At 50.9% G+C, this 17,461-nt stretch overlaps 1 protein-coding gene across 1 annotated transcript in view; it reads right to left on the bottom strand.

Moving 5' to 3' along the window:
* The window catches only part of xpc (xeroderma pigmentosum, complementation group C), a 68,036-nt gene that overhangs the window by 9,866 nt on the left and 40,709 nt on the right, over positions 1-17,461 (bottom strand). Inside the window, 7 exon segments of the mRNA XM_072280216.1 lie at positions 683-764; positions 1,531-1,691; positions 4,544-5,383; positions 6,414-6,503; positions 7,540-7,660; positions 11,478-11,635; positions 15,782-15,866. Of these exon segments, the coding sequence (XP_072136317.1) occupies positions 683-764; positions 1,531-1,691; positions 4,544-5,383; positions 6,414-6,503; positions 7,540-7,660; positions 11,478-11,635; positions 15,782-15,866 (1,537 nt within the window).

Below are 17,461 nucleotides of genomic sequence, written 5' to 3' on the forward strand. Positions count from 1 at the left end.
AAGAGGCTGAGATCCAGCAGATAGCCAGATACTTTTTCCCAGGGTGGAAATGGCTAATACGAGGGGGAATAATTTTACGGTGATTGGAGGAAAGCATCGGGGGATGTCAGAGCTCGGCTTTCATACACAGAGAGGGGTGGGCACATGGAACGGTGGTAGAGGTGGGTATGGGAGAGGCAGATACATTAGGGGCATTTAAGAGACTCCTAGACAGGCACATGGATGATAGAAAACTGGAGGCTGTGCAGGAGGGAAGGGTTAGGTTGACTTTAAGAGTAGGTTAAAAGGTCAGCACAACATCGTGGGGCGAAGGGCCTGGACTGTTCTGTGTTCTAATAAGGGGTAGCCTATTTAAGGCAGACGAGGAGGAATTTCTTCACTCGAGGGTTGCAATTCTTTGCAGCCCTCATTGTGAGAGGCTGAGAGGTGCTGTTGGACTGTGGCTGACAGTGTACTGTCTGGAGAATTGAGGGGGTCCATGGGCAGGGAAGGAGGGAGCACTGAGGCCAAGGTCTGATTAAGAGGTAATCAGGCAAGGTGGGCGTGGGGTTTGGATGGCTGGGTCCTACTTGGGTTTCCTGAGGCCTTGTGTCTGGGGGAGGGGGCGGGCGGGGAGAGGAGGCAGAGCTCCAGCAAACTGGGGGGGGGGGGATCTTTCATTGAGGGGGTCCAGAGTTCGTACCTTACATGGCACCTCTCCGTCTCTCACCACACGGGCTTCCTTCAGCCAGGTGTCCTTGGAGTGAAGCACATGTACACAGTCCCTGAAAGAGCAGGTCAGGACGGGGTCAGTGCTGCTCCATCTTCATGTCACCCGAGCGGACGGCCGACAAACCGGGGGCCAGGAGAGACGGACACAGCGGGAACGGGTCCGGAGCGGAGCATGGCCAAACTGGCACTGTGTGCGGGGAGAAGGGAGGGGGGCAGGTGGTGCAGAGGGGGACTGAGGAGAGGTAGGGAAGAGGGGGAGAAAGAGGAGGAGTGGGTTGAGGTGGGGAGAAGGGGGAGAGGAGGTGGGTGGAGGGTTATGGGTTGGAAGCAGGGAGTGACGAGGATAAGGAAGGAGAGAGAAAAAGTGGAAATGAGGGAAGAAAGAGGAATTGAGGCAGAACAGAGGTGGAGTGTGTGGGGGTGGTGAGCGTGTGGATAACCGGGGTGAGTGTGTATGTGGGAGAACAGTGTGTGCATGTGTTTGTGTGTGTTACAGTGTACTGGGGTGTTCTCTCTCCCCTCTCCCTTCTCCCCTCCCTCCCCTCTCTCTCCCCTCCCCCTCTCTTCCTCCCTCTCCCCCTCTCTTCCTCCTTCCCTCCCTCCCCTCTCTCTCCCCCTCCTCCCCCCTCTCTCCCCTCTCTCCTCTCCCCTCCCTCCCACCTCTCTCGACAGTGTCAGGTGGGAACCGGCCCTGGTCAGGAACTAAGGGAAGTCAGACTGTGGGTCTCAAACCCCAGGACGCCCTCCCACTGCCCAGTCTCGAGGCCCAGTACGCCCGGCCAGTCGGAGTGCCGGCCGGGCTTGCCTCGAGGTCCTCACCGGGAGTAGACGGCTTCCTTCTTGCAGTAGCCCAGGATGGAAGCAGTGGGTGGGTAGAGCGTTTCATACTTCAGCAGGTGTCTCTGCAGCACGTACAGTGGGTGGTTCTTGTACTCTACGATGGAGCTGGGCAAGGGTTGTTCCAGCAACTTCGCACGCAGCTGTCAAACCAGGAAAAACACTTGTAAACGTCCTGCAGCACAGAATGAGTTCACAGCGGCCGCCCAGGCCGGATCCAATCCACCCTCAATCCCGAGGGCAACAGCCAACAGCAAGCAGAAATAAAGAGGTCCCTTTCAGGTGGGGAGTGGGAGTAGTGGGGGCCTTTCACAATGCCCCAATATACAACTTCAACAGATTCAAACCCAGCAGCACAGAAACAGGCTCTTCGGGTGTGTCGAACAGTCGTAACTGAGATTACAACTGATTTCTGTTGAAAATGTCCTGACTGGTTGCATCACAGACACAACGGATTCTGCAAATGCCGGAAATCCAGAGCAACTCACACAAAGTGGTGGAAGAATTCTCCTCTCCATAGACAGCCTGACCTGATGAGTTCCCCCAGCGTTTTGTGTGTTGACCTTGGTTCCCCATGTTCTGATACGGCAATTTGGATGCACACGAACACAAGTAGCTGTAGAGAGCAGTGGGCTCAGCCCAGTACATCATCCCTAACATGAACACAGCCATTCTGCAGACGCAGCAGTTCCAGAGTAACACACACGAGGGGTGTAACTTTAAGGTGAATGGAGGAAAATGTAAACCTTAAGACCATCAGACATAGGAGCCGAATCAGGCCATTTGGCCCATCGAGTCTGCTCTGCCATTCAAACATGGCTGATCCATTTTCCCCTCCTCAGCCCCACCCCCCAGCCTCCTCGTAACCTTTGATGCCATGTCCAATCAGGAACCTATCAATCTCTGCCTTAAATAGACCCAATGACCTGGTCTCCACAGCTGCACGTGGCGGCAAATTCCACAAATTCACCACCCTTTGGCTAAAGAAAATTCTCCCCATCTCTGTTTTAAATGGATGCCCCTCTATCCCGAGGCTGTGCCATCTTGTCCTAGACTCCCCCACCACGGGCAACATCCTCTCCACATCTACTCTGTCCAGGCCTTTCAACATTCGAAGGGTTTCAATGAGAACCCGCCTCACCCTTCTGAATTCCAATGGGTACAGGCCCAGAGTGTTTTGGGAGATTTTTCCAGATATGATAACCCTTTCATCACAGATGCTGGTGAACGCAGCAGGCCAGGCAGCATCTCTAGGAAGAGGTACAGTCGATGTTTCAGGCCGAGACTCTCAGCTTGAAACGTCGACTGTACCTCTTCCTAGGGATGCTGCCTGGCCTGCTGCATTCACCAGCAACTTTGATGTGTGTTGCTTGAATTTCCAGCATCTGCAGAATTCCTGTTGTTTGCATAACCCTATCAATCCTGGAATCATCCTTGTGAACCTCCTCTTACCCTCTCCAATGCCAGCACATCTTTTCTAAGATGAGGGACCCAAAACTGTCCACAATACTCAAGGTGAGGCCTCACCAGTGCCTTATAAAGCCTCAGCAGCACATCCCTGCTCTTGTATTCTAGACCTCTTGAAATGAATGCTAACATGGCATTTGCCTTCCTCACCACCGACTCAACCTGCAAGTTACCCTTTAGGGTGTTCTACACAAGGTCTTTGCATCTCAGATTTTTGGATTTTCTTCCCGTTTAGAAAATAGTTTCCACATTTATTTCTTCTACCAAAGTGCATGACCATGGATTTTCCAACATTATATTTCATTTGCCACTTTCTTGCCCATTTTCCTAATCTGTCTAAGTCCTTCTGCAGCCTACCTGTTTCCTCAACACTACCTGGCCCTCCACTAATCTTCATATCATCTGCAAACTTGGCAACAAAACCATCTATTCCATCATCTAACTCATTGATATACAGCACAAAAAGAAGTGGTCCCAACACTGACCCCTGTGGAACACCACCAGTCGCTGGCAGCCAACCAGAAAAGGATCTTTTTATTCCCACTCGCTGCCTCCTACTAATCGGCCAATGCTCTAACCAGGTTAGAAACTTTTCTGTAATACCATGGGCTCTTAACTTGGTAAGCAGCCTCATGTGTGGCACCTTGTCAAAGGCCTTCTGAAAGTCCAAATATACAACATCCACTGCATCTCCTTTATCTATCTTTTTTGCAATCTCCTTAAAGAAACCCAACAGGTTCATCAGGCAAAATTTTCTGTTAAGGAAACCATGCTGATTTTGTCCAACCTTGTCTTGTGTCACCAAGTACTACATAACTTCACCCTTAACACTTGACTCCAACATCTTACAAGCCACTGAGGTCAGGCTAACTGGTCTATAATTTCATTTCTACTGCCTTCCTCCTTTCTTAAAGAGTGGAGTGATATTTACAATTTTCCAGTCCTCTGGCACCATGCCCGAGTCCAATGATTTTTGAAGGATCATTTCTAATGCCACCACAATCTCTAATGCTACCTCTTACAGAACCCTAGGGTGCAGTTCATCTGGTCCGGGTGACTTGCGTACCTTTAGGTCTTTCAGCTTTTTGAGCACCTTCTCTCTTGTAACAGTAACTGCACCCGCTTCTCTTCCCTCACACCCTTCAACATCTGACACACTGCTAGTGTCTTCCACAGTGAAGACCGATACAACAATATAGGGAGCATGTCAGAGGTAGTACTTTTTTTTAATAACACAGAGAACGTGCTTCTGGGGGTGGTGATGGGGGCAGATACATTAGGGACATTTAAGAAACTCTTATGCATATGGGTGATAGAAAAATGGAGTGTTATGGGTTATGAACAAGGGAATGTGGTTTGTATAGGTCTGAGGGGCCTATACAGTGCTGTGTGACCCTGACTCTTTGAACTGGTTTTGGAATCGGCACTCTGGTCCCTGTTGGTGAGGCCCAGGCTCTAGTAGCGACCCTGGATCTCACCAGACCCAATGCTAGCAGAGATTCATGAGCGTCTCCAAATCTGCACCTACCTCCTGGTCTTCCTCTGCCTCTCGCTCAGAGCGGGTGCTCCTGTACGGCGACAGCGTCTCCTCCCACCACGCCGGGTCAACCCTCCGCTTCCTGGTGACGGTCATCCAGGCCACGTCGTACCTCTGGGTAACGTCTCTCACGCTGTTCTCGTTGTCAAAGCTGACGATGTAGCAGAGAGGTTTGGAGGCGTGCTTCACGCACAACGCTGGGTGGTCCACAGAACTGCGCACACAGTCCACGGCCACCCACTTCCGCTCGACGTCGGCATAAACCTCGATCCACTGGTCTGACGATTTCGCCTCTCTGGCACCCCTCCTATAACCTGAGGATCTCCTCTTCGATGCAGTGCTCCCCGAGTCCCCCTCTTCACCAGCCTCCGCACTCCCCCCACGCACCCGGCCCTTTCCCCGGCCGTGCAGAGCCTTTCCCCTCTTGTCCCCGGGTGCGCGGGCCCCGTCTCCACCCGAGGAGCTGCTGGAGTGGGCAGAGCCATCGACAAGTTCGAAATCCGAGTCGCTGCCATCATCCTGGTCTGTGTCAGGCTCCCTGTATGAGACCTTCGAAGCCACACGCCTCCGCCGCTCATTCTTCAGCTTCGGCTTCCCCGAGCGCTCGTCATCCTCGAACCCAGACTCAGCGGACGCCTCGGGACGGCTGACCTCCTTCTTCCTCTTCCGAGCGACCCCACCCTCTCTCTTCACCCGGATCTCCCCCTTCTCCTCTGGTTTGACGTCCGCTTTTCTCTTGGCCTCTTTTCCGGCTGCTGTTCCGGGTTTAGTGTCGGCTTCCGCTTCAGGAGCTTCCTGGGAGTCGCCTTCGGACTTCTCCCCTCTCTGATTCTTGAGGAGAAGAGAACAGGAATTAGAAGCACAAAGGATTCTGCAGATGCTGGAAATCCACAGCAACACACACAGAATATGAAGGGGCATAACTTTAAGATGATTGGAGAAAAATATAGGTGGGGGGGATGTCGGAGGTTAAACGTAAGGATATGAAGGTGCGGAGGATGCTGCATGTTTTCGGAGGATCGGCTGAGCGAGCCAGGGCTTTTCTCTTCGGAGTGAAGGAGGATGAGAGGTGACTTGATAGAGGTGAGCAAGAGGATGAAAGGCAAAGATCGAGTGGATAGCCAGAGATATTTTCCCCAGGGTGGAAATAGCTAATAGGAGAGAGATGATTTTAAGGCAGAGGTTCATAACCTTTTTCCTGCTGCCCATTAAGCAAGGCACCCCAGGTTGGGAACCCCTGTTTTAAGGAGGGAAGTATGGTGGCGGGGAGGGGGGGGGGTGGTGTCTGCTGTCAGATGGAATTTTTTCTCCACACAGGGTGGTGGGTGTGTGGAACATGCTGACGGGTGGTGGGAGAGGCAAATACATCAGGGACATTTAAGAGACTCTCAGAAAGGTAAGTAAATGATAGAAAAACAGAGGGTTATGTGGGAGGGAAGAGTTAGAGGGATCTTAGAGTAGGTTAAAAGTGGGCTGAGGGCCCTGTACTCAGCAGGTCAGGCGTGGAGTAGAATGAAAAGTCGATGTTTTTGGCTGAGACCTTTCATCAGGGATTAGACTTGGGAGGAATCAGCTGCACACCTGTTTACCCAAAGGGTTATTTTTTAATATTTAGAGATACAGCACAGTTACAGCCTCTCATGGCCCAACGAGACTGCACTGCCCAATTACACCCCACGTGACCAATTAATCTACTAACCCGTACCCCTGAACTGTGGGAGGAGACTGGAGCACCCGGAGGAAACCCCAGAGTCCTTACAGGCAGAGGCGGGAATTGAACCCGCGTCTGTAATAGATTACGCTAACCACAACACTACCCTACCCTCACAACCTCGACAACAGTGATGGACACGTTGCTTACCACTTTTGCACTTTGCTTGAACGGAATAGGCTGAAGAGAAATGACAAGCCGAGACGACAGAGGCAATGCCCGGAGTACGATGAGGAACAGCTGTAGATACAAAAAGGCCAGCAGTGAGGGTCGCGCAAAGCGCAGGCCTACCGAGAAAGAATCCTCACACGGTAACAACCCAACCTCAAGTGCAGTCAATAGATCTGGAGGCAGCAGAGGGAGAGGGTGAGGGGGGCAGAGAGGGAGGGACAGGCAGCGGGGTGAGGGAAGTGCACAGAGAGGCAGTGAGCATTGCGAGGGTGAAGGGCAGAACAGACTAGGAGCAGAGGAGACGGAGGAATGGAGGGGGAGGAGGAGGGGCGGAGACAGGAAGAGGAAGTCACAATTGGAGTATTATGAACAGCTTTGGGCCCCTTACCTGAGAAAGGATGTGCTGGCATTGGAGAGGGTCCAGAGAAGGTTCATGAGAATGTTTCTGGGAATGAAAGGGTTAATGTACGAGGCTGCCGCTGGGTCTGTACTTAGTGCAGTTTAGAGGAATGATGGAGAATTCATTGAAACCCATCAGATGTTGAAAGGCCTAGATAGAGTGGATGTGGAGAGGATGTTTCTGATAGTGGGGGAGTCTAGGACCAGAGGGCACAGCCTCAGAGTAGAGCGACATCCCTTTAGAACAGAGGAAGAATGAATCAGTGGAATTCATTGCCGCAGACGGCTGTGGAGGCCAAGTCATTGGGTATAGTTAAAGTGGAGGCTGATTGGTTCTTGATTAGTCAGGGGGTCTGAGGTTACGGGGAGAAGGCAGGAGAACGGGGTTGAGGGGGATAATAAATCAGCCGTGATGGAATGGTGGAGCAGACTCGATGGGCCAAATGGCCTATGTTTACTCCTATATCTTATGGTGATGGAACAAAGAGCAAAAGGAGTGGGAGGGACCAGAGGGCAGCAAAGGACCGAGGAGATCAGGGCAATGAGTCACAGCAAGACAAATGCACAATTGAGGAAACTCAAAACACAAACAGAAAGAACAGAAAATGTGGGAAATACTCAGTGGGCCAGTAGCAGGCCACAGAGTACTTCTAGCACACGGTCTTCACTTGAGGTTTACGGTTGGTTGTTTCACCACGAAACATACGTGAACCAATTCCTCCTCGCTGCCTGCAGAACGGCGTGAGAGTCTGTGCCGCAGAGCTCCGGACAGCTTCCCTGAGTCACTCCGGCCGACGGACAGGTCCATCTCAAAGGCCGACACAAACCTGGAGACAGGAGAGGGAAAGTTCACAAAAGTCTTCACTTCCTCTGGAGCCTGAAGAAATTCTCAATGACACTCAACCAATTTTTACCGACGCACCACAGAAAGCATCCAATCCAGATGCATCATAGCTCGGTACGGCATCTGCTCCGCCCGTGAGCACGAGAAACTGTGGAGAGCTGTGGATATGCTACGGAAAGCAGCCTCCGCTCCATGGAGTCTGATTATGCTGGCTGCTTTACCGAGGCAGGCAGAAATGTAGACAAACACCCCATTCACTCCAGACACTCTCTCTTGTCCTCTCTCCCTTCAGGCAGAAGATACATATGAAAGCACGTATCACCAGGCTCAAGGACAGCCTTTACCCCACCGTCATAGGACCAGCGAACGGCTCCCCATTACATTAAGTTGGACTCTTGACCTCAGAATCTACTTTGTTATGACCTTGTTCCTTTACTGTCTACCTGCACTGCACTCTCTGTGTGACTGTAACACTTCATTCTGCATCCTGTTAGTGCTTTATCTTGTTCTACCTCGATGCTCTGTGTAATGATCTGATCTGTATGAACAGTGTGCAGGACCAGTACATGTGACAATCATAAATCAATTTACCAGTCTCAGCTACCTGGGCTATAACATCACCAATTCACACACAACCTCTCCCCCTCTCTCCCTTGACCAGATTTGGTCCATATATCTCACGGAAACTTATAAAGTTTTTGAGGGATTTCAAAAGGCTCAACAAGGCAGATTCATGGCTGATGTTAAGACCATAAGATATAAGAGCAGAAGTAGGCCATTTGGCCCATCAAGTCTGCTCTGCCATTCAATCATGGCTGATCCAATTCTTCCAGTCATCCCCACTCCCCTGTCTTCTCTCCATACCCTTCGATGCCCTGGCTAATCAAGAACCTATCTATCTTTGCCTTAAATACACCCAATGACTTGGCCTCCACAGCTACACGTGGCAAAAAATTCCACAGATTTACCACCTGTAACTAAAGTAATTTCTCCGCATCTCAGTTGTAAAAGGACGTCCTTCAATCCTGAAGTCATGCTCTCTTGTCCTAACTTTGCCATATCTAATCTGTGCAGGCCTTTTCACATTCGTAATGTTTCTATGAGATCCCTTCTCATTCTCCTGAACTCCAGGGAATACAGCCCAAGAGCTGCCAGACGATCCTCATACAGTAACCCTTTCATTCCTGGAGTCACTCTCGTGAATCTCTCTGAACCCTCTCCAATGTCAGTATATCCTTTCTAAAATAAGGAGCCCAAAACTGCACACAATACTCCAAGTGTGGTCTCATGAGTGCCTTATAGAGCCTCAACATTACATCCTTGCTCTTATATTCTATACCTCTAGAAATGAATGCCAACATAGCATTCACCTTCTTCACAACTGACTTGACCTGGAGGTTAACCTTTAGGGTATCCTGTACAAGGACTCCCAAGTCCCTTTGCATCTCTATGTTTTGAATTCTCTCCCCATCTAAATAATAGTCTGCCCGTTTATTTCTTCTACCAAAGTGCATGGCCATACACTTTCCAACATTGTATTTCATTTGCCACTTCTTTGCCTATTCCCCTAAACTATCTAAGTCTCTCTACAGGCTCTCTGTTTCCTCAAAACTACCCGCTCCTCCACCTATCTTTGTATCATTGGCAAATTTACCCACAAATCCATTAATCCCACAGTCCTAATCATTGACCTACATTGTAAAAAGCAGCGGTCCCAACACCGACCCCTGTGGAACTCCACTGGTAACTGGCAGCCAGCCAGAATAGGATCCCTTTATTCCCACTCTCTGCTTTCTGCCGATTGCTCCACCCATGCTAGTAACTTCCCTGTAATTACATTGTCTCTTATCTTGCTAAGTAGCCTCATGTGCAACACCTTGTCAAGGGCCTTCTGAAAATCCAAGTATACTACATCTACTGCATCTCCTTTGTGTACCCTGCATGTAACTTTCTCAAAAAATTGCAGAAAATTAGTCAGGCAGGATTTTCCTCAGGAATCCATGCTGGCTTTGGCCTATCTTGTCATGTGCCTCCAGGTACTCCGTAATCTCATCCCTAACAATTGATTCCAACAACTTTCCAACCACTGATGTCAGACTAACAGGTCTATGGTTTCCTTTCTGCTGCCTCCCATCCTTCTTAAATAGCAGAGTAACATTTGCAATTTTCCAGTCACCCAGTACAATGCTAGTATCTATCTGTTCTATAACCAGAGGTCACAGATTCAGATTTATTTATCCTGTGTATGTCAAAACATAGAGTGAAATGTGCCATTTGCATCAAGAACCAAAACACGCTTGGGTATGTCGTGGTAGCATAGCAATCAGCACAATGCTAGAACAACTTGGTGCAGTTCAGAGTTCAATTCCGATGTCGTCCTCCCCATCAGTGTGTGGGTTTCCTCCGGGTGCTCTGGTTTCCTCCCACGGTCCAATTGTGTACAGGTTTGTAGGTTATTTGGCCATTGTAAATAGCCTAGGGTTAAGTCACAGGATTGCTGGGAAGTGTGGCTCGAAGGGCAGAAAGGCCTTTTTCACACTGTAGCTCAATAAATAAACGGTAATGCGTCAGAATTGGTTTGTTATTGTTAAACGTACTGATACACCGAACAGACTGTCCACACAGAGCAGACCATCACATAGTGTACAACACAGGGAAACAGTCACAGCACAGAATAAAGTGCAAGAGTCACAGAGAAAGAGCAGTGCAGGTAAATAAGGTGCAAGATCATAATGAGTGGATTGGGAGGTCAGGATTTCATCTGGTCTAACCAGGGAACCATTCAATAGTCTTATAACAGTGGTGTAGGATCTGTCCCCGAGCCTCGTGGGACGTGCTTTCAGGCTTTTGTATCTTCTGCCCCGGTGGGAGAGGGGAGGAGAGAGACGGCCTGGGTGGGAGAGGGGAGGAGACAGACGGCCTGGGTGGGAGAGGGGAGGAGACAGACGGAAAGGCCCGGGTGGGAGAGGGGAGGAGACAGACGGCCCGGGTGGGAGAGGAGGGGAGAGAGACAGCCCGGGTGGGAGAGGGGAGGAGACAGACGGAAAGGCCCGGGTGGGAGAGGGGAGGAGAGAGAATGTCCGGGGTGGGAGAGGAGAGGAGAGAGAATGTCCGGGGTGGGAGAGGGGAGGAGACAGACGGAAAGGCCCTGGTGGGAGAGGGGAGGAGAGAGAATGTCCGGGGTGGGAGAGGGGAGGAGACAGACGGAAAGGCCCGGGTGGGAGAGGGGAGGAGAGAGAGAGAGAGAATGTCCGGGGTCGGAGAGGGGAGGAGACAGACGGAAAGACCCGGGTGGGAGAGGGGGGGAGAGAGACAGCCCGGGTGGGAGAGGGGAGGAGACAGACAGAGACAGCCCGGGTGGGAGCGGGGAGGAGAGAGAATGTCCGGGGTGGGAGAGGAGAGGAGACAGACGGCCCGGGTGGGAGAGGGGAGGAGAGAGAATGTCCGGGGTGGGAGAGGAGAGGAGACAGACAGCCCGGGTGGGAGAGGGGAGGAGAGAGAATGTCCGGGGTGGGAGGGGTCTCTGATGTTGTTGGCTGCTTTACTGAGGCAGCAGGAAGTGTAGACAGAATCGATGGAGGGGAGGCTGGTTTCTGTGATGTGCTGAACTCTCTGCAGTTTCTTGGACAGATGTAACAGAAAACGTACTTGTAGCAGCATCACAGGCACAGAGTATCATAGAAGCAGCAATCACAAGAGAAACATTTATTGCACAGAATTTTTACACAAAGGAACGCCATTTGAACCAAGCCCACTGCCGTGCAAATCGCCATTGCCGTTACCGTCCTGAGGTCACTTACCATTTCAGCAGCCGGGAGATGTACAGGACGTCCACACCCCTGGCCGAAAGCCCGGCCAGCTCGGCGGGCAGCAAGGACAAGGCCACAGCCCGCAGCTCGGGCTCACTGCACGTCCTGTTCCGGAACATTCCATTGGCCAATAGGCAGAGGAGATGTGCCTGCAGGGGAACAATATACAGACCGGAAGTAGCAGAAGGCAGAGTGGGTGACTTGGACAATGTTACCACGTGGCCACACGCAGTACCTCTCCCCCAATCAAAACAGCAGGCCGCTCGGCCCTTTGTTCCTGCTCCACCGCTAAATACGGCCATGGCTGATCTACCACGTTCCAATGTCCATGACTTCCCTAATATCTAAACCCAGCCCTCCTAGTTCTGAATACACTCGGCGATGGAGCCTCCACACACACTCTGGCCAGCAGTTCCAAACTCTTACGGCCCTTTGGCTAAAGAAATTCTCCACACCTCAGACCCAAATGCTCATTCCTCGTTTCAAGAGTGTCCCCTGGATCTAGAGACTCAGCCAGGGAAAAACATTACCTCCACATCTACCGTTTCCGTCTCCTCCCCTCTCCCACCCGGGCTCTTTCTTCCGAACTCAATAGGTCACAGGTCCAGTCTGGAGCAACAAGACGATCGAGAGGACAGCCAGAGACTTTTTCCCAGGGCGGAAATGACTAATACGAGGGGCATGATTTTCAGGTGATTGGGAGAAAGTATAGGAGGGACGGCAGAGGTAAGTTTTAACACAGAGAGTGGTGGGTGTGTGGAACGCCAGGACTGGTGGTACAGGCAGATACATTAGGGCAGGAGTTCACAAACTTTTTAATATCATAGACCCCCTACTATTCATCAAAGGGTCTGTGGGCACCAGGTTGTGAACCCTCTGCATTAGGAACATTTAGGAAACTCTTAGACAGGCACCAGTGGTGTGCCTCAGGGACCTGTTCTGGGACCCCTACTCTTCGTGATTTTCATAAATGACCCGGATGAGGAAGTGCAGGGATGGGTTAGTAAATTTGCTGATGACACAAAGGTTGGAGGTGTTGTGGGTAGTGTGGAAGGCTGTCAGAGGTTACAGCAGGACATCAATAGGATGCAAAACTGGGCTGATAAGTGACAGATGGCGTTCAACCCAGATAAGTGTGAAGTGGTTCATTTTGGTAGGTCAAATATGATGGCAGAATATAGTATTAATGGTAAGGCTCCTGGCAGAGTGGAGGATCAGAGGGATCTTGGGGTCTGAGTCCATAGGACACTCAAAGCTGCTGCGCAGGTTGACTCTGTGGTTAAGGTATATGGTGCATTGGCCTTCATCAATCGTGGGATTGAGATTAAGGGCTGAGAGGTAATGTTGCAGCTATATAGGACTCTGGTCAGACCCCACTTGGAGTACTGTGCTCAGTTCTGGTCGCCTCACTACAGGAAGGATGTGAGAGCCATAGAAAGGGTGCAGAGGAGATTTACAAGGATGTTGCCTGGATTGGGGAGCATGCCTTATGAAAACAGGTTGAGTGAACTCGGCCTTTTCTCCTTGGAGTGATGGAGGATGAGAGGTGATCTGATAGAGGTGTACAAGATGATGAGAGGCATTGATCGTGTGGATTGTCAGAGGCTCTTCCCCAGGGCTGAAATGGCTAACACGAGAGGGCATAGTTTTAAGGTGCTTGGAAGTAGGTACAGAGGAGATGTCAGGGGTAAGTTTTTTTCACACAGAGAGTAGTGAGTGCGTGGAATGGGCTGCCGACGGTGGTGGAGGCGGATACGATAGGATCTTTTAAGAGACTCCTGGATAGGTATATGAAGCTCAGAAAAATAGAGGACTATGGGTAAGCCTAGATAGTTCTAAGGTAAGGACATGTTCAGCACAGCTTTGTGGGCTGAAGGGCCTGTATTGTGCTGTAGGCTTTCTATGTTTCTATGGCACATGGATGATAGAAAAATGGAGGCTATGTAGACTGATCTCAGGTCAGCACAACATTATGGGTTGAAGGGCCTGGACTGTGCTGTAGTGATCTACACTGGATGAACTCAGAGGAGGGAAACAGACAGCTGATGTTTTGGGTTGAGACTGAATGACAGAGGGGCACAGACATCTTAAAGAGGTGTGGGGGTGGGGGGAAGGAATGGAGCAATATCTGACCAATCTGTTCAATCCCTCTTCATACAACAAAACTACCAGCTCAGGAATCTTCACTGCACTTTCTCTATCCCTGAATGTTTCACGATATTTCAGGTGCAACCTTACCAGGGCCTGGATTCACTTCAGGGAGGCCCCTCTCCTCACAGTCAACGTAACCACTTCCCTCCCCAAGGCCGAGGTAGAGTGGAGGTTGAGAGGGCGCCTCCTGTAGTGGGGTTGCCTACAACCAGAGGGCACAGCCTCAGAATAGAGGGGCGTCCCTTTAGAACAGAGATGAGGAGGAATTTCTTTAGCCAAAGGGTGGTGAATCTGTGAAAACTTATTTTATTTAGAGATACAGCCACACCACCCAGCAACTCACCAATTTAACCCCAGCCTAATCACAGGACAATTTACAATGACCAATTAACCCACTAACCAAAATGTCTCTTGTGGGAGGAAGGCAGAGCACCTGGAGAAAATGGACGGGGAGAGCACACAAACTCCTTACAGACGACACTAAAATTGAACTCCAAACTCCAAAGCACCGTGCTGTGAAGGCACTGCACTGACCACCGCGTTGCCATGGTGCCCCACACAGTGGTGGGGGCAAGTCGATGGGTATGTTTAAAGCAGAGGCTGATAGGTTCTCGATTAGTCAGGACGTCAATGGTTACAGAGAGGAGGCAGGAGAATGGGGTTGAGAGAGATAATAGATTAGCCATTACCACATGGCAAGCAGACTCGATGGGCCGAATGGCCTAATTCAGCTCCTATGTCTTATGATCTAACTGTGTGCTGAACCAGCATGTTAACTTTCTGTGATGTGTATGAGAATACCAGGTCCCTCCTACACGGACACCATTCAGCAGAAGATATAAAGAGCAGAAAGAGCCACTGGGGCCATTGAACCTTTTATATCCACAGGATGACAGACAGCTTACCTACCAGAACCCCGACTCTCCATTTACCCCGTCTGTCACTTGTCAACCTCTGCCCTAGACACATTCACAAGTTCCTGCTCTTCGATGAAAACAGTTCCAAACATTGACAGAACATAGATCATTACTGCACAGGGCAGGCCACACGCCCACGATCTTGTACTGACCTTCCAACCTACTGTAAGATCAGTCCAACCCTTCCCTCTTGTGTTACCCTCCATTTTTCTATCATCTCCTAAATGTCCCTAATGTATTTGTCTCACCACCAACCCGGCTGGGCATTCCACAGACCCACCACTCTCTGTGTAAAACACCCGTCTCTGACATCCCTGATACTTCCCCCCGATCGTATTAAAATTACGCCTCCTCATATCAGTCATTTCTACCTGGGAAAAAGTCTCTGGCTGTCCACTCTATCTATGTCTTCTATCATCCAGAGATGGATAGAGCTCTTAAAGATAGCGGAATCAAAGGTTACAGGGATAAGGCAGGAACTGGATACTGATTGTGGATGATCAGCCATGATTACAGTGAACGGCGGTGCTGGCTCGAAGGGCCGAATGGCCTACTCCTGCACCTATTGTCTATTGTCTTGTCACTTCTCAACCTCCAGCTCTCCAGAAAGCCCTTGCTCACACAAACTTTCCTCACAAGACATGCTCCCTGATCCTGATGGAACGTTACGTTGCAGATGTACAAGACGCTGGAGTACTCTGTTCAGTTAAGGGATGGATGGAAAGGAGGCAAGGACGGATGCTGTCAAGACTCGAAGACCTGAGCCATAGAGAGAGATTGGGCAGGCTGGGAGTTTATTACTCGGTGGAGTGTAGAGACAGAGAGGTGACCTCATGGAGGTGTATAAAATCACAAGGGGCTAGGGCAGGGTAAATGCCCATTGACTTTTCCCCAGGGCTGAAGAACCAAGAACCAGAGGGCCAATAGGAAACTCAGGAATAACTTTTTCACCCAGAGGGTGATGGGTAAACGGAATGAGCTGCCAGAGGACGTGGTTGAGGCAGATAAATTAACGACAGTTAAAAGACAGTTGGACAGGTATATGTATAGGGAAGGTTTAGAGGGATATGGACAGGGAAGGTTTAGAGGGACTGGCTTAGATGTGCTTCTTGGTCAGTATGTAAGAAATGCCAAGGGTGTGTTTCAGTCCTCTATTACTCCCTGATTTACTGGCTGAAGCCTTTGAAGGTATCAAAACTCCATGATTTCCAATTTGGTTTGACAGACCTTGTGGATGTCCTCACGAAGCTGCCGGGTGAAACGGTTGATCATTCGACGGAGATAGGATTCAAATTCAGCTTCCTTCTTCTCTCTGCAGAATGAGGAACAGCAGGTCCTGAGCTTACAGGTGAATTGGGCTAAATGTCTGGTTTCTTCAAAAAAAAATAGATCTTTGCTTTTCTGTAGTCCCGTCAAAAACTTCAAACCGAGGAAGTTTGACCCTCACTCACTATTTTTGTTTTACAAACATAAAAAACTCTACTCAAAATCAAAAGATGTACAAAGGTCAGGGGTTACAATACAGTTACCGAATTCAAATTAAACCAGAGTTATTAATGTCCATGATGCATTCAATTCCCGGGGGTGGGACCACCATTCCTGGAAATCCCCCACGGAACTCATAATGATCACGTGCCCCCTCTCTAGGGACACCCTGGCACACATGCAGCCCCAGAAGAGGGGCAGCCAGTCATCTCCAAGTCCTGACAGTTCACCAGCCGAGTCTCCGCAATGGATCCTAGGGAGAGCCCAGATGGAGGGGTGTGGTGCTCCACACAAATGGTCTTAGCTCCTCTGACAGGGAGTCCATCTCCCGCTGAGCCACTAAATGACCAGAGCGCTTTCTCCAATTGACCCTGGCAGAGGATGCGGCTGAGAAAACCCACCGACAGCCTCACATCGCCTGTAGGTCAACAGGTTTGGTGATCGCAAGGAGGACGTCGTCGGCCCAGGACAAAGCCCACCAGTAGATCCTCGTCACACCCTGCCCCGTTCCGTACTGGGTGCCCACGTACACGGGCTTGTGGCTGAAATACAACCAGAACCTGAGGGCAGCCCGTTCCGATACTCAAACAGGGGCTGCAACCTCTCACACTCCATATATACAGGACACACTGACTCCTCCCGGCCACAGAACGGACAGCTGGACAAGGTGTCAGTGAACCTGCTCAGGAATCTATTGTACGGGACTGCCCGATGCCACACCGTCCACCCCAGGTCTCCAGTGTACAGGGGAAGCATGCCTGTGTAAAGAGATTTCCACTGGGGGCCTCCTCTGCTGTCAGGTGATGACACGGGCTGCCAAGGCGGGTCCGGTCGGACGACGGAGGCAAGGGAGTGAACGGTGCGCAGGAGCAGCCCATACAAGAAACGCTTTGGAGCGTCACAGGAGGGCACGGTGGGCACCTCCGCAACATGGCTCACGTTGTGCGGGACCCTCTCCCGAGGCCTGGGCCCGAGCACTTCCGGCCCATCAGGTGGTGCAGCCGAACTCCTCCACTTCCCCGATACCCTCCGTGATAGGATGTGGACCAGTCCCCCTCACAGCCAGAGCACCGTCCCCCACCGACGCAAGATCACCCTGTCAGTACGAGACTAAACCCCATATCCCCTTCAGCTCCCAATAAAACCCAGGCAGTTCCCACAAATCGGCGCGGCTGACATTGTCCACTGGAAGCCACGTGCACTCCCGTCCCTGGCGGAGAAAGTGCGTCCCCAGCGCATACCGTCTCAGAGTGTGGTCACTGTGAGATATCTCTGCAGGTCCTGAGGTGGAGAGCCACCAGCTGAGGTGCACACGGAGACTGCCCTCCGCGATTGGAGGGACCAACGTAATCAGCCGGTACCATCTCTTCCAGGCGACCAGCTGATTTATAGCCAACACCCTTCCCTAGTATGAGATCACAC

This window comes from Mobula birostris, chromosome 16 (assembly GCF_030028105.1).
Source record: "Mobula birostris isolate sMobBir1 chromosome 16, sMobBir1.hap1, whole genome shotgun sequence".
Lineage (NCBI taxonomy): Eukaryota > Metazoa > Chordata > Chondrichthyes > Myliobatiformes > Myliobatidae > Mobula > Mobula birostris.